This window comes from Dipodomys merriami, unplaced genomic scaffold (genome assembly GCF_024711535.1).
Source record: "Dipodomys merriami isolate MVZ:Mamm:240054 unplaced genomic scaffold, mDipMer1.0.p SCAF_2, whole genome shotgun sequence".
NCBI classification, from domain to species: Eukaryota; Metazoa; Chordata; class Mammalia; order Rodentia; family Heteromyidae; genus Dipodomys; species Dipodomys merriami.
The window spans coordinates 116640301-116666182 of NW_027203381.1; the positions used below are offsets into that span (position 1 = coordinate 116640301).

The window sequence follows — 25882 nt, forward strand, 5'->3', positions numbered from 1 at the left end:
GCGGGAGGTGGCGGCGCCGCGGATTCGGCGCGTCCCTGCAGGTTCGGCTTCTGGAGTTGGTGACCTCCCCCAAATTCCACGGTTCTGAGGAGACGAGCCAGGCAAGAGGTACTGGCGGGGCGCGGGCCGCTGCTGGGGAGGGGATTAGTTCCGCAGTGGCGCGCGTGCGGGTGGCCGGCCCTGCCGGGGCCCTGCGTGACCTCCTCCCTGTTAGGCCGGCCGGGCTTCCCGAGGGGGCTCCCCCCACTGTCTCCCCCCGGGTCCCTTCCCCGAGGAGGGGCCTCCCCCCCAGTCTCCTCCCCGAGGAAGGGCTCCCCCTCAATGTCCCCTCAGGAGGGGGCTTCCCGTCCACTGCCCATGTCCGTTCCATCCTGCCCTCTGGCACGTGCAGGTTCCTTGCCCCTGAGACTCCCTTTTCTGGGATGCTCCTCCCCCCTCCCCCCATCCCTGTGATTCCCTACCTACCTATCCCTCACTAATCCCCTTGGTTCCCCTCCCCAGTGATTTTCTCCTCAGGCAGCCCCTTCCAACAATGGTAGACAGCCCCACCCCACCCCCATATAGGCCCCCTCTTGGGCCCTGTGGATGCTTCCTCAAGGCCGCCATCCCCAGTCTACCTGGGTGTTTTTCATTTTGTTCTTCTGGGTGTAGCAGAATCATGAACTTGAGGAAGGCAGGGATCAAGGAAGCATTTGAAACAGAACTTTCTGGCCTCTTCTCCCCATGCTGGGTGCCTTCACAGTATTTAGGAGGGGCTCCTGATAAGCAAGCACTTGCTCAATAGACTTAAACTGCTACAATGTCCTATAATTTATTGCTGGTGTTTTTCTGCTCACTACAGGAGAAACTTCTTGTGAGTCCAGAGTGGGAGGATGAAGGTCATCACGTGTGAAATAGCCTGGCACAACAAGGAGCCTGTGTACAGCCTGGACTTCCAGCACAACACAAACGGGAAGATCCACAGGCTGGCATCAGCCGGGGTGGACACTGCTGTCAGGGTAAATACAGGCAGAGATCATAAGATCCATAGAAACCCTACTTTGAGCTGAAATTTTCATTCCTTTATTCATGTAAAACTTATCAAGCCTGGTTCTAGTGGCTCGTTCCTGTAATTTTAGCTACTCAGAAGACTGAGATCTGAGGATTCTCAAAGCCAGCCCAGGCAGGAGAGTCCCTGAGATTCTTTTTTTTTTGGGGGGGGGGAGGTGTCCGGTCGTGATGGGGCCTGAACTCTGGGCCTGGGCACTGTCCCTCAGCTCTTCAGCTCAAGGCTAGTGCTCTACCACTTGAGATACAGCGCCACTTCTGGCTTTTTTCTTTTTTCTTATGTGGTGCTGAGGAATCAAACCCAGGGCCTCGAGAGCATGCAAGGCAAGTGCTCTACCACTGAACCACCTTCCCAGCCCAGCCTTGAGATTCTTATCTCCAATTAACCACAAAAAAGAGGGAAGTAGAGCTTTTGCTCAACTGGTAGAGTGCTGGTCTTGAGCCAAAAAAATCAGAGGAATGGTGTTAAAGCCCTGAGTTCAAGTCCAATAGTGGTACACATAAATGAACATAAATGAATACATAGAACTAATGCCAGCCAACCCCAATGCCTTGTTGTATAGCCTGGGAAAATCTCAGGGCTTGGAGTAAACAGTGAAAACATGAAGAGATTTCATTCATGCTAACATTCCTTACCTTGTGGCCAATTGGTGCCAATCATTTTACAATGTGATGGTGGCTTCTCGTGGGGTGACACCTTGTTCTAGACAAAAGTAGGAGGGAGGACAGCACAGAACACAGCTACTGCTGTATGCTTTAGATTCATTTAATGTCTCCACAAAGAGAATTCAACTTTGTCCTTGCAATAAGCATAGAATTGTTTAACAATTTTTTCTTGGCATGTGAACTCGGATACGTACTTTCAGTTGGTTTTTCCACTCCAGGCTGGTGCACTACCACTTTGAACAACACCTTCACTAAAAGCTTTTTGCTGGTTAGAGATAGCAGTCTTGCAGATTTGTTTGCTCAGGCTGGCTTTGAACTGCAATTCTCCGATCTCAGTCTTCTGAGTAGCTAGGATTACAGGCCTGAGTTACCAGTGCCCGGCAGCACTGTATGTTTTCCTAGTGAATGTTTTTGCTGTCAACAGATCTGGAAGGTTGAAAAAGGACCAGATGGAAAAGCCATTGTGGAATTTTTGTCCAATCTTGCTCGTCACACCAAAGCTGTTAATGTTGTGCGGTTTTCTCCAACTGGGGGAATTTTAGCATCAGGAGGAGATGGTGAGTATTATATTTCCATATTCCTCTGAGAACCTGATACCTATGTGTCTTATGTCATGAACTGATCATGGTGGGAAACACCTGTAATCCTAGAACTGGGAATGAGGAAGAGGTTGAAGTAGGAGGATTGTGAGTTTGAAGACAGTATGGGCTATGTAGCAAGACCTTGTATGCGCCCCCCCCCAAAAAAAAATGAGATTTGAGTCAAATTAGCTTTCTTCTAATATCAGTATTTAGGTAGCTCAGCAAAATAACGTTTTGGAGTGTGTCAGAGTAAGGAGTAGCGGGCAGTGTTAGAAACCTCAGGATGGATTCGAGAACAGCTCCTCCTTTATTTGTTCCTGGGGCAGTGGTTCTGGCTTTGATGGGGAGTTTTATGTCTGTGGTGTTCAGGGTCACATTTTCTTGTCTCTGGGAACATTTTAGGGGCTGGTCTTATCATGAATGTTTGTTTCTATTTTATTCTTGCTTATGTAGAATATACTTTCTTTTTTTGTCAGTCATGGGACTTGAACTCTGGGCCTGGGTGCTGTCCCTCAGCTCTTCAGCTCAAGGCGAGCACTCTACCACTTGAGCTACAGCGCCACTTCCGGTTTTCTAGTGGTTTATTGGAGATAGGACTCTCACGGTCTTTCCTGCCCGGGCTGGCTTTGAACCGAGATCCTTAGATCTCAGCCTCCTGAGTAGTAGGATTACAGGCGTGAGCCACTGGCGCCCAGCAGAATATACTTTTATGCTTCTACCTAGGGGATGGAGCTCAAATATTAGAGCTGCCTGCCTGATGAGCATGAAGCCCAGAGTTCAAACCCCAGAACCACCAACACAAAAAGAATAAGCCTTTATACCATACTTTAAAATAGTGTAGAAAACAGTATAAAACAGAAATCTCAGTTTTGGCTGAGTTCAGTACCACAGTGTCCAGAGTGTGGCCTGGGTGTGAACTGACAGGAAGTGCATACTCGCCCTGGCGAGGAGGAAGCACAGGACAGCTCTTATTTTGCAAAGTCCTTTGGTCTTAAAGGCTCAGAAGCCTGCATTGATTGATTGCTTGACTCAGGGCCTGGGCACTGTCCCTGGGCTCTTTGCTTAAGAGTGGCATTCTCCTACTTGAGCCACAGCTCCCCTTCTGCCATTTTGGTGGTTAGTTGGAAGTAAGAGTCTCACAAACTTTCTTGCCCTGGCTGGCTTCAAACAACAGTCCTTAGATCTCAACCTCCTGAGTAGCTAGGATTGCAGGTTTAAGCTACCTTCCTGGGTTGTCCGGCTGGCATGTATTCAATTGACCCCCTGCATAGATGCTGTCATTCTGCTGTGGAAGGTGAACGACAACAAGGAGCCAGAACAGATTGCTTTTCAGGATGAGGACGAGGCTCAGCTGAATAAGGAGAACTGGACTGTTGTGAAAACGCTGAGGTAACTGGGGTGGCTCTGGGAATGGTTATCTCTACAACCTGCATGCTTTAAACGCCTTCTGATCTTTGTATCTGCTTTTATTTGTTCCTCTGTTTTGAGACTGTTATACCCCAGCCTAGTGTAGAACTCTCTGTGTAATCCAGGATGTCTCCTTACTTGCCATCCTGTGTCTACCTCTGAGTACTGGGATGATAGGCAGTACCACCATACTTGGCTTTGTTTTGAGGCAGAGTCTTGGTATATATAGCTCACTCTGGCCTCAAACTCACAATCCTTCTATATCAGCCTGAAATCACAGACATGTGCCACCACACCCACCTTTTATCTTTATGTCTAACTTAAATTCTTACTTATGTCAGGTAGTCATAAGACAACAAAGGATAAAAACATGTCGGTAAGGCAGGTGCCAGTGGCTCCCACCTATAATACTAGCTACTTAGGAGGCTGAGATCTGAGGATTGAGGTTCAAAGCCAGCCTAGAGAGGAAAGTCCATGAGATTTTATTCATCGTTCTGGCTGGCATCAGGCCATCTTGGCCCTCCACATGGTGGGGAAAGGCCTGGGAAAGAGAGCTGGGAGAGCTGGGAAAGAGAGAGAAAAGAGCTAGAAAAGAGAGTATCTGGGAAAGGTGGGAAAGAGAGTTAGGAAAGAGAAGGGAGCTGGGAAAGAGAAGAGAAGGAAAGAGCTGAGAAAGAGCTAGAAAAGAGCAGAGAGAGTGTCCAGGAGATTTTAATCTCCAATTAACAACCAGAAAACAGTAAGTGGAGCTGTGGATTAATGTAATAGAGCACTAGTCTTGACAAAAAAACTCAGGGACAGGACCCAGGCCCTGAGTTCAAGCCTCATTGACCAACAAAACAAAAACAACAAGAAAGAAACATGTTTGTAATGGATTTTATTTTACTGTCTGATAAAATTTTCTTGAGTACGAATCTTTTTTTTTTTTCTATTTTTTGAGATAGGGTCTTGCTGTTTAACCTAACCTGGCCTGGCCCTGAACTGCCTGTCCTGCTCCCAGCCTGCCAAGTGTTGGGATTATGGGTATTCATAATCATACCAGCTAAAATGAATCTTTTTTTGTGTCAGAACTGGGACTTGAACTTGGCCTCATGCTCAGGCTTAGCTTTTTCTGCCCAAGGCTAGTTCTTTACCTCTTGACCCCATACTTCTGGCTTTTTGGTGGTTAATTGGAAATAAGAGTCTTTTGGGTTTGTCTGCCCCTACTGGCTTTGGACCTTAGTCTTCAGATCTCAGCCTCCTGAGTAGCTGCGATTACAGTTACGAGCCACCAGCACCCCACTAAAATGAATCTGTTTGAAAGATACAAATATTCTTGAACATGCTTGTTACTAGGTAGGCTTAGAGATTTCTAGGATTTTATCCTAGAGATTCTAGAATCTCCTGGGTTTGATAACTTGTTTGAGATCATAGTGGTCTCCTTGTTTTTCTCCGTCGTCTTTGGACTGCAGGGGCCACTTGGAGGACGTGTATGACATCTGCTGGGCAGCTGATGGGAACTTGATGGCCTCGGCCTCTGTGGACAACACGGCCATCATCTGGGATGTCAGTAAAGGTAGGTAGGCTGATGGACCTGTCAGGAGAAGGAATGTCCTGGCCTGCTTTACTTCCAAGAGTTGTATGAAAGATTTCTCCAGTGAACTGAAGTTAGCCAGAAAGAGACAGATTGGTGCAAAATGCCATGGAACCTAGGAAGTTTGGCGATGGTGTTGCGAATTATCAGTGCCTGGGAGAGGCAAAATCTAAATACATCCTCTGGGTGTGGAGATGAGGGGCAGGCAGTGAGCTTAGGCCTTGAGAAGGTAAAAATGCCCTGAATGGCGAGGAAAGAGGGTCGGTTTTCATTCTAGGGGTTCTTGGGAGGCTGAGGACATCGTGATCTGCTCCGGTGGAGGGGACAGGAGCACGTGAGAAGCTCCAGTGTTACAGAACTAGCAGCATGGGCTGGGAAGGTGGCTCAGTGGTAGAGCGCTTGCCTTGCATGCATGAGGCCCTGGGTTCGATTCCTCAGCACCACATAAGCAAAAAGAAGAAAGCCGGAAGTGGTGCTGTGGCTCAAGTGGTAGAGCGCTAGCCTTGAGCTGAAGAGCTGAGGGACAGCGCCCAGGCCCAGAGTTCAGGCCCCATGACCGGACCCCAAAAAAAACAAAAACAAAACAGAACTAGCAGCAGATGCCAAAGCAAGGCAAGTGAGTGGCATTGTCTTCGTGTCCAACACATATCAGTGTCCGTGAGGCCAGTCATCCAGCATGCCCCTAAGCGAGTTGCAGTGAGTTTGAACATTGTCTCACAGCGTGCTGGGTGCTTCTGCGTGCAAGTGCTGGAAACCACAGGAACAAAATAACTACATATAGATGAGGATGCCAGGCATGAACGGATGGGACTGCTAGTGCTAAAGGGCTGTGTGCAGTTACCAGAGCATCTGAAGTATGAGCAGAGATGAGTGGAGTGAGGGAGCAAATTGTTGCATCATCTATGAGACGAGCACCCCAGCACTGTTGCCATGGGAGCAGCCAGAACACAAGTCCTGTGGTAAAGGTTGCACATTCCGAGTAGAGGATGGGATAAATGTGTGTGTGTGGGGGGAGCATCTGAAGTTGAGATGAAGGGCAGGTCACACAGACCATAGTGGACCCTGGAGAGGATTTTAGATCTTACCCTAAACATATCTGAGTGCCACATGTCTGCATGCTTATGTTTCTAGAAGAATCCCTGGGTGGCACATGGCCCATGGACTCCAGAGTAACATGGAGGCAGTGAGGAAGGGATTAGGGGAAAGAAGACCATGGTGTGGGCTCCAGTAGTCTATAGATGTATGGCTGTATTTTTATTACCAGTCCTGGGGCTTGAACTCAGGGCCTGGGCACTGTCCTTGAGCTTTTTTTGCTGAAGGATAGCACTCTCCCACCTGATCCATAGTTCCACTTATGGCTTTTTGGTGTTTAATCGGAGATAAGAATCTCATGGACTTTCCTGTCTGGGCTGGCTTTGAACTGCAGTCCTCAGATCTCTACCTCCTGAGTAGCTAGCATTACAGGTGTGAGCACTGGCACCCAGCTCTGTGAACCTCTTGAGGGTGGGCTGTTTGGAGTAGTGTTTGGGATTGACACAGGGCTTTGAACAGAGCCCCACCCCTACTGCCTGCTGAGTGATAAAGGGAATAGTACTTAATTTACTTAATAGTAATTAAGTACTTAATAGTACTTTAATTTACAAATTTGTACTCAAGTAGCTTTTGGTAATGCTTTGTGGGTTTGTTTTGTAGGACAAAAGATTTCCATTTTTAATGAGCATAAAAGTTACGTGCAAGGAGTAACCTGGGACCCTCTGGGCCAGTATATCGCTACTCTGAGTTGTGACAGGTATGTCAATATTTGGTGCATTTTCTCTTGATTACTTGACATTTTTTGCAGAGCTCTTTGTAATCACAATTTTACTGAGATAAATTACAGCCTGGATTTGATTTACCTGGGTTTTTTGTTGTTGTTGTTGTTTGTTGGGTTTTTTTGGTCGTGGGGCCTGAACTCTGGGCCTGGGCACTGTCCCTCACCGCTTCAGCTCAAGGCTAGCACTCTACCACTTGAGCCATAGCACCACTTCTAGCTTTTTCTGCTTATGTGGTGCTGAGGAATTGAACCCAGGGCTTCATGTATGCAAGGCAAGCACTCTGTCACTGAGCTACCTTCCCAGCCTGATTCATTTGTTCTTGTTTCCTTTGTTGCAAGGAAGTCTTGTGCTGTGTTGGTACTCATTGCATTTAACTGTGTTTATTTGAACAAAGAATTAAAAATTGGGATTCTAAATATATTATTTAGTGGGATAGTCTTTTCAAATATTCATCTAACTATTGTTAATTTAAAAAATTGAATTTAGGGCTGGGGAGTAGCCAAAGTGGTTAAAGAGTGCCTTTTTTTTTTTTTTTTTTTTTTTGCCACTGGCGCTAGGCTAAGAGTGCCTTCTTAAAAACTGAACTCAGGGCTGGAAAAGTGGCTCAGTGGTAGAATGCTTGCCTTGCATGTATGAGGCTCTGGGTTTGATTCCTCAGCACCACATAAGCAAGAAAAAGCCAGAAATGGTGCTGTGGTTCAAGTGGTAGAGTGCTTGTCTTGAGCTGAAGAGCTGAGGGACAGCGCCCAGGCCCAGAGTTCAGGCCCCCCAGACTGGCAAAAACAAACAAAACAACAATAACAAAAACTGAACTCAGTCGGGTATTGGTGGCTCACACCTATAATCCTAGCTCTTCCAGAGGCTGAGATCTAAGGATTATGGTTCACAGCCAGCCTGGGCAAAAAAGTCCATGAGATTCTTACCTCCAAGTAAAAAGCCAGAAATGGAGCTGGAGCCTTGAGCACAAAAGCTTAATGACAGTGCCCAGGCCCTGAGTTAAAGCCCTAGGAGAGGCAAAAAAAAAAAAGAGAGAGAGAGAAAAAAAATTGAACTCCATATAAACCTGGAATAAAAGCACTAGGTAATGGCTAGTAGAATGACTCAAAGTGGTATAGCACCTGTTTATCAAGGGCAAGGCTCTGAGTTCAAATCACCGCACCATCACAACAAATACACAACATGTACAGGTAGTGCTTATCTTTCATAGACCACCCCCCCCAGCTATATTGTGAATGCCATGCATTTTCTGACTTTCAGGAGATCTGGAGTACCAGTTTGATTAATGGAAATAATAATATATATATAAATAATAATATTTAACAGTCAGATTGTGGCTCAAGTGGTAGAACACTTACCTAGCAAACTCAGTTTAATCTCCAGAACTGTAAAAGAAAACAAATAGAAACAAAATAACAGAAGCCATATTTACTGGCAGTTTTCCTTACTCCAACAAGCAAGATCTTTTAACACAAAACAAACTTCAGTAAATTGTATAAATCACCACAGGGCCAGATGTCCTAGACCTGAAAAGTCAGACCAGGACTCTGGTATGTCCTGCTTGAAAAGAAACACTGAATGAAAAATAAATGAACTGCGATCCTCAGATCTCAGCCTCTTGAGTAGCTAGGATTATAGGTGTGAGACACCAGCACCAGTCCGACATATTTCTTTACCACAGTGTCCTTTATATTGTTAGTACCTGCTTTGACTGGGATGTTTCCTTGGCTCTGTGGCTTAGTCCTAGTTAGCAATGTGAATAGCTGTGCTCCACAGGCTGAGAACGGTTTTTTTTGGGGGGGGGAGTGTCATAGATGGGTGCAGATTGCTTCTATGTGAAACATATTTCAATTACCTGAGGCAAAACTCACACTTGTGTGCTCTGGCAGGGTACTGCGCGTGTACAGCACGCAGAAGAAACGTGTGGCTTTCAATGTGTCAAAGATGCTGTCCGGAATAGGGGCCGAAGGAGAGGTACAGACACTTTGACAGTTCTCGACAGAACTTTGTTTTACTTATTGATCAATTTATTGATGGGACTGGGAATTGACCTTAGAGCTTTGGGCTTCACTAAAGCTTCCCCTGGGACATGAAGGCTCAGTTAATATGTGAGCCGGGCCATACTGTATGAAGGTGGGGACATCAGAACAGGGCAAAGCTTGCTTTGTGTGTGTATGTGCCTGAAGTGGGGTTCATCTCAGGGCCTCATGGTCTTGCTCAGCTTTTTTACTCACAACTGGTATTTCACCACTGGAGCCATGCTTCTGGTCCAGCTTTTTGCTTCTTAATTGGAGATAGTCTTTCAAACTATTCTGCCCAGTCCAACTTTGAAGCATGCCTGTCAGATCCCAGCTTCCTCTGCTACTAGGATTATAGGTGTGAGCTTCTGACCTTCCCAGTGGAGAGCTTTTGATGGACAAATAGCTCTGACACCAAGGGACCACCTGGAAAGCATGGTTGCCTAGGGTGTGATTCACCTGGCAGAGATAAGCGCGGCCCACAATTCCAGGGTGTAGCGAGGATTGAGCAGTGACTCTTAAGGAAGGCTGGACACCATGTGACAGGTCAGTGGAAAGCAAAGACCAGCCATCGGGCTCGTATTAGGAAGAGGAAGGATCTAGGAGATTATGCAGGCACACATACATCAAGTGAAGGGAGTAAGTCACCTGTGGAGGCAGCAAAGGGACTTGGTGCCTAGGCTCCAAGGTAAGGCTGCATCTGGCACTGAGGGCGCATGTCTGTAGTCCCTGCTTCCTTGGGTTCTTGAGAACCGAAGGCTGTGTTGACAGTGTCGGTAAATGGTGACACAGCTGTCCTACACAGCGGGTGAAAGAGAGGTCCCCTGATCATCTTCCTGCATCTCCCAGTCCTCTCCCTAGACTGAGCGCTGTTGACCACGCACTGTGTGTTCTTACAGTTGGTTGAAAAAATAATTTTGCAACCACCCAAATGCACACATGCATAGGCTTACTTAGCAAATGTGAGTGATGGGTTCCCATGAATGATTACTTTGCAGGCTTACGTGATTATTTGGTTGTAATGTGCTTCTGTTTCATGTATTACTAAGTCAGTAATCAGTATGCCTTTATCATGACTTCGGCATGACTTCTAAACCTCTTGTGTCACAGGCAAGAAGTTACCGGATGTTTCATGATGACAGCATGAAGTCCTTCTTTCGTAGACTCAGTTTCACCCCTGATGGATCTTTGCTCCTCACACCAGGTGTGTTTGACAGTGTTTGATTTAAGGGTGGATGGCAGAGCAGGGACTTCTACTGCTTTTGAGCTCAGTGAAGTCCACTCAGAGCAGCTATCGCCAACTTGTCCGTGTGGTGGTCCTTCCAGGTCCTTCCAGGGCTAGGACTGCCTGTGACCTCTCACATGGTCGTTAAGTTAGTCTGGGGTGGGTGTTGTACCTTTTGGAACTTTCAAAAGATTTACTAATGATTCTAATGATCTATCCATTTTGAGAGAGGAAGTCTCATGCAGATTGCAATTTAGAATTTTTTACTATTTAAGCTGGACACTGGTGGCTCACACTTACAATCTTAGCTATTTAGGAAGCTGGAACCTAGAGGGTCAAGGTTCCAAGTTAGCTCTGGCAGAAAAGTCCTCGAGATTCCTAACCAGCAAAATACTAGAACTGAAGGCATGGCTCAAGTGGTAGAGTGCCAACTGAGCAGGCAAGCCAAGCACTTGAGGCCCTGAGTTCAAACCCTGGTACCAGCAAAATATAAATAAATTCTAGGTGAATTCAGTACTTAAATGTAAATATAAAAACAACACTCGTGGGGCTGGGAAGGTGGCTCTGTGGTAGAGCACTTGCCTTGCATGCTCAAGGCCCTGGGTTCGATTCCTCAGCACCACATAAGAAAAAAGCCGGAAGTGGCGCTGTGGCTCAAGTGGTAGAGTGCTAGCCTTCAGCTGAAGAGCTGAGGGACAGCGCCCAGGCCCAGAGTTCAGGCTCCACGACCGGACCCAAAAAAAAAAAAAAAAAAAAAAAAAACACTCGTGCAAGAAAATCTAGAGTGCTATTTTAGAAACGAGGAAGAGCAGCTAGGCACTGGTGGCTCACGCCTGTAATCCTAGCTACTCAGGAGGCTGAGTAGCCTCCTGAACCTCGATCTGAGGATCGAGGTTCAAAGCCAGCCGGGGCAGGAAAGACCTAGAGATTCCTATCTCCAATAAACCACCAGAAAACTGGGCGCTGTAGTTCAAGTGGTAGAGCGCTCGCCTTGAGCTGAAGAGCTGAGGAACAGCGCCCAGGCCCAGAGTTTAAGCCCCATGACCAACAAAAATAAAAAAATAAAAATAAAAAATATATAAATGAGGAAGAGCTTTGGCTAGAAACTTAGACATCCTTAAAGAAATGAAAGGCCTGTTTGTGTTTGAAGTAGAACTGTCATTTGGCCAAAGCTAGAGCAGGTTGAGTTGGTGGGAAATCATGGAAGAGAGGGCTGCTGTGCATCAGTGTAGCGACCCCTCAGAGTTGTCAGAACGTGGACCGGGGAGGGTGCTTGTCTAGCAGGAGTGAAGCTCTAGGTTCAAGCCCCAGTACCAAAAAAAAGGAAAGAGAAGAACCGGCAAGAACAACACCAACAAGGAAAACACTAAAAGGAGAGTTGTTCTCTAGAGCTGCTGGGGGCCGAGGTAGAAGCCCGGGCCAGGCTGCCCCTGGCAGCCATGGGGTAGCCCAGAGTCTCAGCCAGCGTCCGAATGTAGGCCACAAACAGTCACAGCGCGTCACCAGCGCAGGTCTCAAGGAAGGCGTTTGCTAACAAGGCCTTCCAACGTCTTGGCCTTCCTGCCCCAGTGTCCCAGGGACTGTGAGCCCTCAGCTAGTGTGGACAGGTAGGTAGGTATGGAGCAAGGAGTGACAGATCATGACAGTATAATTGGGTGTGTCCTCAGAATCAAAAACACTATGGAAATTGAGCATAGGACGGGAGGGGGAAATGGGAGAGAATGAAGGAAGGGGTGACATTGACCAAGAAGCATTGTACTCATAGCCTGACTTAGGGAATTGTAATCCCTTTGTACAACTACATCGTCATCATCATTATTGAATCAGAACCACAGAATATTACTTGAGGGAAAAATATCATGTGCCCAATTGAATTGAAGGCTCTTGGGCTTTTTCTGGGAACTGGTTTAGTATAATAACACCGACTGTGTCCCCCCTTTCCTTGCCCCCTAGCTGGATGTGTGGAATCTGGTGAGAATGTAATGAACACAACATACGTTTTCTCCAGGAAAAACCTTAAAAGGTATGCAACTGAAACCGTTAGAATGGAGACTGCCCCTTGTGCCTTTGCAGAATAGCGGCTGGCCTCTAACTGTGGTCATCTTGCAGGCCCCTGGCCCATCTTCCCTGCCCCGGAAAAGCCACACTGGCTGTTCGCTGCTGTCCAGTCTACTTTGAGTTGAGGCCAGCCGTAGAAACAGGTAGGGTCCGTGTGCAATGCTGCTGCTCTGTTCTCAAGCTAAGTGGGGGTGGGGAGCTTGGATTGTCCACTGGGAAAGGGTCAGTATATGGACTCGGTTCAGTTTACTTACTAAACGTTGTCATATTGATGGGGTACCATATGTTAGGTTGTTTATTGTTGTTTGTTTTTGCCAGTCCTGGGGCTTGAATTCCTTGGGGCCTCAGCGCTGTCTCTGAGCTTCTTTTGCTCAAGGCTAGCACTCTACCACTTGAGCCACAGGGCCACTTCTTTTCTGTGTATGTGGTACTGAGGAATCAAACCCAGGGCCCCATGCATGCTAGGCAAACACTCTACCACTAAGTCACATTCCCAGCCCAATATGTTATGTTTTATGTATTTATTTTGAATTTTTTAGCGGTACTGGTGATTGAGCCCAGGGCCTCTTGCTTGGTAGGCAGGGGCTTTATCATTTGGGCCATATCCCCAGCCCTTTTTGTTTTTGTTATTTTTCAAATGAGGTCTTAATTTTTGTCTGAGCCAGCCTAGATCACCATTCGCTTCCTTATGCTTCCCACATAACTAGCACAGGCATGAACAGCCATACTCTGCTTTTACTGGTTGAGATGGGATTTCATGAGCTTACTACTCAGGCTGGCCTTGAACTTTGGTCCTCCCGATCTTTGCCTCCTGAAAAACTAGGATTCCAGATGTGAACCACTGCATCCAGCTCTGTATGATAGTTTTGGTACATTTTTATTGTATAATTATATAATTGTATAACTTCCACATCAGGGTGTATGCGTCTCAAACAGCAATTTTTGTTGTGAAATCATTGAAAAGAATTCTTCAGGGGCTGGGAAGGTGGCTCACATGCATGAGGCCCTAGGTTCGATTCCTCAGCATCATATAAGCAGAAAACGCCGGAAGTGGTGCTGCAGCTCAAGTAGTAGAACGCTAGCCTTGAACGGAAATGCTCAAGGACAGTGCCCAGGCCCAGAGTTCAGGGCCCACCACCGATAAAAAAAAAATCCTTCGGTTAGCCTTTCTGAAATGCACAGGATGTCATTAGCTGTGGTTCTCCTGTGCAAGGACGCAGCAGAACTCCAGCAACTTCTCAGCCCTCCCTCCCCTGGGCTGCTGTCCAGCCCCCAGGGACCCCTGTGCCCTCTGGCCTGGGTGAGCCTCAGGCCTGGCTCCTCTGGTAGGCCCAGCCAGCCGAGGTTGAATCCTCACAGGCCAGCTCTGGCCCGCACTCAGCTGATGCCTGGAGAGGCCTCGAGCGCTGGCACTCTCCCATCTTGGCCTCTCAACGAGGACCCTTCAGGCCTGCCGGGGCTCTCTGCTGTAGGTGCCAGGCAGTGGAGGCAGTGGTGGGCCTGACTGGCTGCTCCCCTCTCTTGGCGACCCTGGGCCTCACCGCCGGAGGCCAGTCCTCGGGATTTTGGTGTCTTCCATTTGGAAAACAAAACCAGTCCTTGTTTACCCTAGGGCTGGAACCGGAAGCCATTTTTAACCTTTTAATCCTTAATGTAAACAATACATTTATTGGATAGAGGATTGAAGACAGTTGATAAAGTATTTCAAGTTCTTCCTCACGTGAAGGCTTCCCTTTTTTGTTGTTGTAGTTGTTGTTGGTTGTGGGGTTTGAACTCTGGGCCTGGGGGCTGTCCCTCAGCTCTTCAGCTCAAGGTGAGCGCTACCATTTGAGCCACAGCACCACTTCTGGTTTTCTGAGTGGTTTATTGGAGATAAGAGTCTCATGGCTTTACCTGTCTAAGCTGGCTTTGAACCGTGATCCTCAGATCTCAGCCTCTAAGTAGCTAGGAAGACAGGAGTGAGCCACCGGTACCCGGCCCCTTCTCTCCTTTTCTTGTCTTTTTTGGACCTCAGTGCCTGGGTTCTCTGGGACACTGCCCTGGCTGCCTATTTAGTTTTCTCTTCTCTGTTTGTATATAAGCTTAGGAGCCAAATTCTTTTGTAGATGTTACAGTAAACTGAGCTTTAGTAAATAAGTCCTGCCTGCCCCCAGGAGAAGGCTCTGGGAGATTGGCTTTCCCTTTGGGAAGCTGGATTTTGTGTTTTCCTTGCCCACTGTTTGTTGTGCAGAGAAGGCGCCGGAGCCCAGCACGCAGCTGCTGAGACTGCCCTACCGCGTGGTGTTTGCTGTGGCCTCCGAGGACTCGGTGCTGCTTTACGACACCCAGCAGCCCTTCCCCTTCGGCTACGTGTCCAACATCCACTACCACACGCTGAGCGATATCTCCTGGTGAGTGCATGGGCGCCCAGGCCACAACGAGGTGCTCACACGGAAGGGGAGACTGGGCCCAGCCTGCCTAGGGGCTTGCCTCCTCCCTGCACGGTACTTCCCAGGATGGTTAAACTCCCACATCGAGGGCCAGGGTCCCCGAGAGGAGGCCATCACCTGACAGCCCCCAGGAAGACCTCAGATCCAGGACTGTCCCTGGAATGTCACTTGGCACTCTGCCCTTCCCCTGCCACTTTTGGCCCTTGCTCAGCCTCTGCCGCCTGCTTGGTGCCACACTCACTCTGGTTGAGACCTTTTGTTTTTGTTTTTTCTCTTTTGTTTTGCCTGTTCAAGGGTTTTAACTCAGGGACTTGCACTTGTTCAGCTTGCTTGCTCAGCTGGTGCTCTACCATTTAGCCACACCTTCAGTCTGGCTTTTTGCTGGTTATTTTGGAGATGGAGGCTTGGGGACTTTTCTTTCCAGGCTGCCATACTCTGAAGTGTGAGCTACTGGTACCCTACCCACCCTTTGTAATAACTTTTTTCCTTTTAATTTCCGTTTCATCTTGGGGAAAAAGATCATCTTACCCCAGGTGAGCATTGGTAGCAGTGCACATAGCTCGAATTGAAGTGGGAAGTTAAGATGGGAGTAGAACAGGAAACGGCGTGCCTGGGATGTTTGCACAAACCACACTTGCCTGGTTGTGCTTCCTGAATTTTGTTGTCAAAGTGGTGATTTTGCTTGAACTTCCATTTCCTAACTAGTCAAGAAACCATTAAGCATAGCCATAGATTTTAGTAACAGCCCCTTTTTTCCCTTGCTTTGGGGACACAGGTCCAGCGATGGAGCCTTCCTGGCCATTTCTTCTACCGATGGTTATTGCTCGTTTGTGACATTTGAGAAAGATGAACTTGGCATTCCACTGAAAGAGAAGCCAGTGTTGACGGTGAGAACTCCCGATACAGCAAAGAAAACCAAGAGTCAGATGCAGCAGGGGGCTTCCCCAGGGTCCAGACCAGCCGAAGGAGGCCTGGCCAGCAGAGCTCAAGACTCCAGCAGCCCTGGGGCATCGCCCCTGCCAAGCACACCTGCTCCAGCCCCAGCAGCTGTCAAGGACATGTCACCAGTCACACCTGGTGTCAAAAGCCCTTCAGAGGAGAAGATCCTGCAGCCCAACAGTCAGAACCCCAGAGCCCCCCCATCACGGAGGGTCACGCTGAACACTTTACAGGCCTGGAGCAAAACACCTCCGCGGTAAGACCACTGGACTGAAGTACTGTTGCAGAATGATCATAGACAGTCCATGACAGTGACGCTCACACACAGAACGAAGGCTCGCTCCTTCTGTCTGTCAGTTCTCTGCAGCTGCCTGTCCTGCCTGAGACAAAGCACACGCTTTTCTGCATGGGCACGTGCTGGGCACATCCTGTGATGGGGCTGTGGCCAGGCGTTCTGACACCAGCACAGTTCTAATCTCTCAGAGGACCTAGGGTCATGCATTGAGTGTATGCTGAGGTCTGTGCCCTGTGCGGCCTGTGTCTGACCTTTGGGAAAACCCGTTCCCGCCCCTCTTGGTGGCTCTAGAGTTGTTATTATTATTATTTTTTCACTTTCTGCTAAAACAAATAACATTTTAGTGTTATTTAGTATAAGGAGAGGTATATAAATAGAGAAGCAATCTATTTATTATTATTTTTCATATGAACTTGAACTCCCAGCCTGGACACTGTCCCTTAGTTTTTTCTGCTCAAGGCTACCACTCTACCACATGAGCCACACCTGTACTTCAGCTTTTTGGTGGGGATTGGAGATAAGAGTGTTACAGATTCGTTGGCTTTGAACCGTGATACCTCAAATCTCAGCCTCCTGAGTAGCTAGGATTACAAATGTGAGCCACCAGTGCTCGGCCTAGAGCCTTTTGAAAGACCTATTTGAATGTGGTCTTTGTGCCCCTTCAGCCCTCCTTTCTGAGTAGACATCTGGTAGCAGGTGTTTATTAGTCCCCCAGCTCCTCTTATATTCTGAGCCCTGCAAGATAGGAAATGTCTTCTTCATTTCTCTTCCTGGCTGACTGGCCTGGGCAGCAGCAAGCACTTTCTGAATGCATGCAAATCAAGCGAGCACTGTTGGTTAGTGTCCTTCATTGTGACATGGTAACAGGCTGAGGCATTCAGTATGTGAGGAGGAAATCCTGATTTGGGCTCATCACTCAGCCCCCCTGCTGTGGCCCGTGTGAGGCAGGAGCCAGGGACAGAAGAGATTGCTGCTGTCATTGAGTCCTGAAGCAGAGATGGGGTGGGGGTGGGGCTGTGTCCCCTTACAGGTCTGCCTCACTGAGGTGACGGCCTTCCCTTGGGCCCACCCCTCCTGGGAGCTGCTTATCCAAACTATAGCAAGTGCCTTTTTAAAAATTCAGTTTTATTTTACCTTTCACTGGAATATCACACTGTATATTTGTACAGGTTACAGTGTGATCACACACACCCTGTACACCGTTGGCAGGTGTGTCACCCAGCTGTGCTGTGAGGATTTGTCCTCTCTGGCTGGAGCCCTGCTCACCAGCCTCCCATCCCACCCCTACCTCTGCACCCACTCTCACTTCATCTTCTAAGGTTTAACGCTAACTGCTGCAGGGTAGCTTAGTATTTTTAAACTTTTTATTTTTTAGGTAAAAGTATCTCTGGTGCTAAGTTGCTTTTAGTGTCTTGATTTTTTTAAAACCACTTACTAACTTCCTTATAGCCATAGTTTTTAAAATGTTAGAAATGAAAACTTTGGATTTATAAACAAGAGTTATCTATGTTTTGGTGCTTGCTTTTGGTAAGTAGACACCATGTCTGCTCAATGCTTGGCCATTGCTCATGATCAGAATTCAGCCTCTTGAGACTGGCAGATGGTGGACAGTTTCAGCTAGCTGAGTATTGTCAATGTGACCGTCTGATGTAGCATGTGAATGCAGTCTTACTTATTGTATACCTGCATACAGCATTAAATTTAATGCCTGGCCTGGTTAACTCCTTTGGTAGTTTTGAAACTTAGTATCATGCATAAGCAATTCTTTTGATATTAAGGAATTTTTACCTTTATAATCTTTACTCTTCTAATCAAGGAGAATAAACTTAACACCCATAAAGACAGATACTCCACCAAATTCTCTACCAAGCGTCCTAATGTCTACCTCTTCCACAGAAGAAATAGAATCAGGTAAGTTGTATAGTTACTGGTTTTGTGTATTTGCAGATAGAACATCTTCTGTACTTTTGAACATTTCATCATGTGGCTTTATGTCAGCTCTGAGGAAGCACGGATACATGCTGGGAATGGTCTGTTAGACTTTCTGGCTGTTTGTGTCTCCGTGGGAGTAAAAGCATCCCTCAGAGCTCAATAATGGCTTCACAATGTGTTTCTCCACCTGACCGCTAGCTGCTAACGCTTTGAGTCAGATAGTTCTTTGATCTGGAGAGTTCCCTGGGTATTGTAGGCTGTTTAGTAGCCTCCCTGAGTACCACTTCTTTCCCGTTGACATTCTCATGTGTCACTGTCCCATTACAGACAGAGTCATCTAATTGAGAACCAGTGGGGCAGATCCTTCTCCTGTAGTTTAGGATCTTGCTAGGCACTTCCGTTTCAGTCTTGGTTCTCTGTTTTGTAAACAATCAGCTCAGTATGTAGAGCGATCTTCCTTTCCTTGCTGACCTTATGATGGTTAATATTTCAGAGATGCCTGCAGACCCCCAGGGCAGTCCTCCGGAACTGAAACGGCCCAGATTCGAGGAAGACAAGGGAGACACCCAAAGCCCAGACCCTTGATTCCTGAATTCCGCCTGCGGCCTGGCAGGCCCAGCATGTGGTGTGCGCAGGGAGGGAGCAGGGAGGCCAGAGACGCCCGCAAACGGCATCGGAGTGGAACGGACGTCTACCCATAAATTGATTTGTGACAGCAAGAAACATGCACTGGTTTTTCCCCAGAAGTATGCATGTTCTTGGACTCAGTCATTTATTCTCAACTAGAGAATGTGGATATCATAACAGACTAAATCCTCCCTCTGATGAGTTTGTGAAACCAGAGCAGTTCGCCGTTATCTAGTGTGAAAATCAGTAATCCTAGAAACACTCGTGGAAGTGCAGACACTTCCTGGAGGGGATGCCTGTAAAGTGACAACTAGAAAGTGATGGGGAACGTTTGTACTGTTGGGTTTCAAAGTGCTTAAAGGGTTTATTAGATTGGGCTTCAATGAGTTGATTAAACTTTGAATGTTGTTTCTGTTTTTGTTTTGTCGGGTGTGAGGTTGCAGTGCCCGCGCTAGCCGGTTAGCAGCTGTGGTCAAGCGAAACTAAGAACTAACAAGGATTTTTTTTTTTTTAAGGGGAAACTTGAGATATTGTTTTAGATACAGTAAGTTAAAATTTTAGAATGGCTTTTCAAAGCAAAGGAAGAAACCCACCAAAAATGTTAGCAATTTATGGCTCTTTCCTTGCTTGCTTTGGGCCCAGGAACATCCTGTGCTCTCTTCTCCGAGGGGTGAGTGTGAGTTGTGGACCAGAGTTGCTTGTTTCCGTGAGCTGAAGGGTCAGCTCAGGAGGTGCTGGGCGGTTTGTGGTCGGGGGTGTTGTTTGACTGTGGCGCTGGGCCATGGCATGGATGTATGCTCGTTCCTCTAGCATGAACGGAGGAGCCTGGGAGGAGCTGTTCTCTTTGGGCAGAAAGCCTGCACGGCCTCCTCCCAGACTGTGGCTCATCAAGGTGAGAAGTGTCACACTGCTATAGAGAAATGGTTGTATTTAATTTAGTAATTAGAGTAAGGAATTGCTAAATAATACTCATTCATTATAAAATGTCACTTTTCGTGATGAATGCTGAGAATAACAGCTGCATAGTAAATTAGATGACAGTTTTGCTTAGGAAATTGGTAAGGCAAGTTTCCTGTTATCTGTGGGATATAAATTTAGTAAACAATATATAAACACATAAAATTTTATTTTGCTTTATGGGAAAAAAAAAAGAGTTCTAATTTCAAAAAGAAATAAGAAGGGTGAGCAGTGCCGAGGAGCAGGAAGATGTCTCTGAGCCCAGCAGCAGTGGCGAGGAAGACTCTGGAAAGAAGCATCCGTTTGATGCTTAATCTACAAAGAAACCAGTTTGCCTCTCCTTTGAAGACACAAAGGTAGTCATAGTGCCCAGGAGCTGACCAGCACCAAACACCTGGCCGCCTCCGGGATCAGGCCTGCGGGTCCGGTGTGTGTCTGCATAGTGGTTCCCGTAAGCAGCCAACAGTGAGTCACAGGGAGAAAGCTTCTCCAGAGTTAAGTTTATTTCCGTGGAGAGCTTCTTCTTGATCTCTGTTTCGTGGCTGATTGATATTCCTTCCTCGTGGCGCCAGACTGGAGGACAAAAGGCAGAAGGGCCCACCTGCATCTCTGCCTCTCACCGGGCTGTGGTTCTCCACCCTTAATCCCTGTGCTGCAGTGGGCAGTCTCAGGGTGCACCCAGCCCTCGTTTGCTGGGTTTTTCCCTTTGCAGTATTCTGTTCTATTCGTTGAAAATGCATCTATTTGATGGTGCCCTGACCCTTCTAACGAAATGGCCATTAGGCCATTTGAACAGTGTTGGTTCTGGAGATGTCTGGGTTTGTTCCTCTGGGTTTGTTCCACTCTGGGGCACCATTTGTTCTTGTTTGCTTCTGTTTTCACCTCTGCCCCCTCCTTTAGGACATGTGTGTGTGTGTGTGTGTGTGTGTGTGTGTGTGTGTGTGTGTGTGTGTGTGTGTGTGTGTGTGTGTGTGTGTGTGTGTGTGTGTGTGTGTGTGTCTGGATATAGGCTTCATTGATTTGTGTGTGTGTGTGTGTGTGTGTGACCCCGACCGACCGACTTTGGATACAGGTTTCATTGATTTGTACCTTAATGTCTACACTGAAGATTATTCTTTCCTAGAAGTCGCCTACTTTGGCAGGGGGCAAAGCTAAGAGGAAGGGAAGGAGGGCCATCCATGCCCAAGTGAACAATTGAATTAAAATGACCAGAAGGAAACGAGATCACATTTCCCTTACTTGAAGCATGAATAGATCACTCTTCCCTCACTTATTGAAGCTGGGCACTCATGTAGGTGCACGTGTTCTCGGTGGCCACTGGAGGTCACTGTCTCCACTGCAAATTGCTCAGTAGCTGGGCTGGCTGCTCTGGTGGGAGCAGTCAGGACTGACCTTAGCCCCGCCCTATCCCCTGGTGGGGGGTCCCCAGGGGAGCACTGGCCTCCAGGAGTGGACTGTGGGGAGGATGAAGATGAAGTAACAGGTAAGAGGGCGGCCTGCAGCCCTCCACTTGCATAGCCCACCTGGAGTGGGTCCCCCTGCCACTTGGCCTTACCTCTGCAGGTCACCTGCCACCTGCCACGTGGTCTGAGCATGTGGTGTGGATGGCCGGGGTAAGTTGAGGCTAAGCATTGAAGTCGTAATTGGGCAGCAGAGGCGCCACGTTGGTCGTGGTGAGCCATCTTTTTGGTGTGCGGTTGGGAGTGCCATCGAGTCATGCCTCGGGCACAGATCAAAGGCACAGCTGTGCACGGTCCAGCTGTTAACCGGGATTTGGCAAGCTGACCAAACAGTCTAGACTAAACAGCAGTGGATCTTGATCCCTACTTAATCTGGCCTCCCACACACTGAATAAAACACCCTTACTCCATCCAGGTTCCTTCATCAACAAAACGGGAAGATGGAGTAGGCCGAGAGCCTACTAGAGCGGTTCAGGAAGTCTGGAGTGCCCTTGAGGATGAAAGTGTCCCCACTCCCCGTGGTAGTGGGTTTGAAGTCAGGGCCTCACGCGTGCATGGCAGACACTGCCACATCAGCCACATACGCACCCCCAGCCTGGGAGTGCTTTCTTGCCCCTGATCTGGGACAACTGAAAATACTGAGAGTAAACTTGTAATGCGGAATTAGCTGTCAGGTAGACAAGGCAGGGCCCGCTGTGGTCTTGTGTGGCTGTGATGAGCTGTGTGCGGTATCTGCAGCTGACCACACGGTCAACACTCACCAACCATTATTCCTTCTTAGACCCATGAGCCCCACCTGTCCCCTGGGCGTACCAGGTGTGTGTGCTGCCACGTTTGTGCGGGCAAGCCCAATGCTGTCGGACAGCAGTTCACATGGCTGTTCCTCACTGACCTTCATGCCGCCAGAAGCTGGAAGTGGAGCACTCTTCAAACCCTTCCCCATGGGCTCTCTGCCCTTAAGATGCAGACACCGACAGGACTCGGAGCTGGAGAGGTGCAGGATTTGTGCTTCCCTAAGCACCCGAGGCTCTAGAGAACCCTTTCCCCCTCCCTCTCCCTCTCCCTTGTTCCCTCTCTTCCTCCTTCCCCCTCCCTTCTTCCCCCTCCCTCCCACCCTTTCACTTTCTATCTTTTGGTGCTGGTCCTGGGGCTTGAACTCAGAGCTTAGGTGTTGTCCCTGAGCTTTTTTTTACTCAAGGCTAGTTCTCTACTACTTGAGCTACAGCTCCACTTCTGGCTTTTTTCTGGTTACTTGGAAATAAGAGTCTCACGAACTTGGCTGCCCAGGCTGACTTTGAACCGTAAACCTCAGATCTCAGCTTCCTGAGTAGCTAGGGTTACAGGTATGAGCCACCAGCTTTTTTTCTTTTTTTCTTTTCTTCTCATGAAATTTCTGGTCTTCCTTGCCTTACTTCATTCTCAGCCTCCATCTTCATAGGGCCCTGTCTTCTTCCTTATCAAGTAAGGATACTTGGTATTGGTTTAGGGTCCTCCCTAATCCACAATGATCTCATTTCAAACACTTGAGTAACACTTTCAAAGATTCTATGTGTGTGTGCGCGCATGCACGCACACAAGCGAGTATGCAGGTGCATGCATGCATGCTATTCCTGGGGCCTGAATCCAGCCTGGGATCTGTCCCTGTGCTTTCTCATTCAAGGCTAACAGTCTCTCACTTGAGCACAGCCTCATGTTTGGCTTTTTTATGATTTCTTGGAGATAGGAGTCTCAGGGACTTCGTTGTCTGGGCTGTCTTTGAGCAGCAGTCCTCAGATTGCAGCCTCTTTAGTAGCTAGGATTACAGGCGTGACTCACTGGTGTCTGACTCAGATTCTACTTCTCAGTAGGGCCACATCGTCAACTTCCAGATGGACATGGGTTAGGAAGGACAGATGCAGCACAGTCGGTACTGTGAGCAGGATCTGCGGGGAAAGTTGTCTGGGAAGTGGAAGCTGGTTTCACAGTGTGGTCACCTGTGGGAAGGCAACGAGGGCCTGCCCGCCGCAGCCGGTGTGTGCCATGGCTTCCCGGGCCTTGGCTGGCTCTGGCTAGAAGAGGCCAAGATGGCTTGTGGGCCTCCACTGCTGACACCCTTGTCACCCGCATCAACAACCTCACCACGAGTCCTGGAGGATGAGGAAACTGAGGCGCAAACGTCCTGGACAACTCGCTCAATTTCTTAAAATCACAGCTAGTCACTGGCGAGGAGCGAGCTGGCCTTGAAATCTGCGCTCCCGATCACCTGCCTCCCCGAGTCCCCATCTTTATATGGAGAATGTGGTCACAAAACTGCAGCCAGAACCTGGGGTCACCAGGCTGAAAGAGGTCAGGGGAGGCCAGAGCCAACTCCTCGCTCACCCGTCAGCAAGCAATCATTTTCTTTTCACTGGCTGAAGAAAGGAAAGTTCCCGTTTGGCGATCCCAGGAGATAGAGGGCATCGCAGCTAGATTTTCTGAGGTTGGCTATGAAATGGGTCCCTCTTAACCTCCAGGCACTGGAGCCCAGCCTGCGAGAAGCCCTGAGGTGCAGGGAAGCCGTAGGGTCTGAAATGGGCACCGAGTAGAAGAGAGAGCAATCACCTTCCCGGCTGACTGTGGCCCTCGGCTAGGCACAGGTGGTCCCAAGGGACAGTGCCAGAGAACCAGGGGAGTCCAGGCAAGGGAAGATGGACCTATTACAAATGGCTGACCTGAAGGGTGTCTATAATCTGGGATTCAAAACACTGGAAGTGATGGATGTCTCAGGCAGAAGAATTAGCCAGAAGCCACAAGGTGGGAAGGCCTGCAGGACTTGGGCCTGTGTGAAGCCAGTGGGCCAGAGATGTGTGATGGAGACAGGAACGGAGCTCAGGGAAGGGAGTCTGGGTACGTCTGCAATGCAAATAGCAGACTTGTTTTTGTTTTAGGAGCTCTGGATGTGTGGACAATGGCTGTGGAGTGAGCCCTGTCAGGAAGCTACTATAATAGTCCACCCAGATGGACCACAGGCCTCAGCTAGGTGCTGGTTTGTGGCACGGAGGGGTGGGCACCTGTGAGGGGAATTTTGGATGGTCAAGATGCGTGATTAAGTCAGGTGCCAGTGGCTCACGCCTGTAATCCTAATTACTCAGGAAGTTGAGATCTAAGGATCACAGTTCAAAGCCAATCCTGGTCAGGAAAGTGTGCGACCCATGGCTCAAGTGGTAGAGTGCTAGCCTTGAGCAGAAAAGCTCGGAGACAATGCCCAGGCCCTGAAGTCAAGCTTATATAAGATTCTAGAGCCCTCTTACTGGGAAGGATCTTAAGGCTCAGACCTGGAAGCAGCCAATCCAATAGAATCATTCTTGCCTACTCAATTTCCCCAAAGGACTGTCAGGAAAATGGATGCCTAATTTGCTCCTGAAAAAATGGAGCCCCTGGGCTGGAGTCCAAGGCTTCAGCTCCGGCAGCCTCAGCTGGAGTCTTCCCAGCCATGGGCTGCTTGCCGCTCGCGGGGAAGCCCGCTTCATTTCCATTCAGCCCTTGGCACACACTTCTTCCCCATGCCAGACTTAGCTCAGGTCCCTCTTTAGGATCATTCTGTTCCTCTCTCAGGGCTATCTTTTCCAGGCTAAACATCCCTCAGGAAGCGAGGGGACCTCCAGAGCTGGAAGCTGCCAAACCACCCCAACAGCAGAGGAAACAAGGGCCCAAGTGGACAAACAGGGTCTGTCTGCTGTCAGCCCTGGCCTCTCAGTCACTGGCTTGTCGTCTTCGTCGTCGTCGTCGTCGTCTTCTTCTTCTTCTTCTTCTTCTTCTTCTTCTTCTTCTTCTTCTTCTTCTTCTTCTTCTTCTTCTTCTTCTTCTTCTTCTTCTTCTTCTTCTTCTCCTTCTTCTTCTCCTCCTCCTCCTCCTCCTCCTCCTCCTCCTCCTCCTCCTCCTCCTCCTCCTCCTCCTCCTCCTCCTCCTCCTCCTCCTCCTCCTTCTCCGTTTCCTCCTTCTCCTTCTCCTTCTCCTTCTCCTTCCTCTTCCTCTTCCTCCTCTTCTCTCCTCCTCCTCTTTCTCCTCCTGCTCCTTCTTCTCCTCCTCCTCCCTCCTCCTCCTCTTCCTCCTCCACCTCCTCCTTCTCCTACCTCTTCCTCCTCCACCTCCTCCTTCTCCTTCCTCTTCCTCCTCCTCCTCCTCCCCTTCCTTCTCCTCTTCCTCCACCTCCTCCTGCTCCTTCCTCTTCCTCCTTTTCCTCCTCCCTCCTCCTCCTCCACTTCTTCCTCCTCTTCCTCCTCCTCCTTTTTTCTGGCAGAGCTGTAGATTTCTTGGCTCCTGTTTTCTGGCTGGTGAACAGATGGAAGAAACGCAATCCAGCCATCCACGGGCCCTGTTGGAAATGACCCAAGCCCTCTGTGGGAACAGGGACTGGCTCTGCCCTCTGGAGCCTTTGCCTCCATCCTGATTGGCTTTGAGTGCTGCTGTTCTCAGCATCAGGGAGAAGTTTCCATGGTAATGGGGAGGGGTGCTCTGGTGTACCAAGCTAAGAGAAAGGACTGTGGAGGCCAGTAGCGTTGTCCTCATGCCAGCCTGTGGGTGAAAAGGTGGTTTCTCACCAGGCACTGGTGGCCCACACCTGTCTATAATCCTAGTTACTCAGGAGGCTGAGATCTGAGGATTACATTTTGATGTCAGCTCAGGCAAAAAAAATCCATGAGACTCTCATCTCTAGTTAACCAACAAAAAAGCCAGAAGTGGAGCTGTGGATCACGTAGAGAGCATTGAGCAAAAACATCCAAGTGAGAGTTTGAAACCTTGAGTTAAAACCCCATCACTGGAACAGCAACAACATTTCTCCAGGTAGGTGCTCCCAGTGCATTTTCAGGACTCGGCTCCAGGATGATCGTGACCTCA

General features: G+C 48.5%; 1 protein-coding gene across 1 annotated transcript; it reads left to right on the forward strand.

Moving 5' to 3' along the window:
* Chaf1b (chromatin assembly factor 1 subunit B) lies at positions 1–19294 on the forward strand. The gene is made up of 14 exons (XM_070030654.1): positions 1–108; positions 842–998; positions 2138–2270; positions 3566–3683; positions 5153–5256; positions 6967–7063; positions 8975–9059; positions 10214–10307; positions 12282–12351; positions 12438–12529; positions 14617–14776; positions 15591–16010; positions 17866–17960; positions 18475–19294. The coding sequence occupies exons 2-14, from the start codon at positions 873–875 to the stop codon at positions 18564–18566; spliced, it is 1686 nt and encodes a 561-aa protein (XP_069886755.1). The 5' UTR covers positions 1–108; positions 842–872; the 3' UTR covers positions 18567–19294.
* Positions 19295–25882: the final 6588 nt, after the last annotated feature.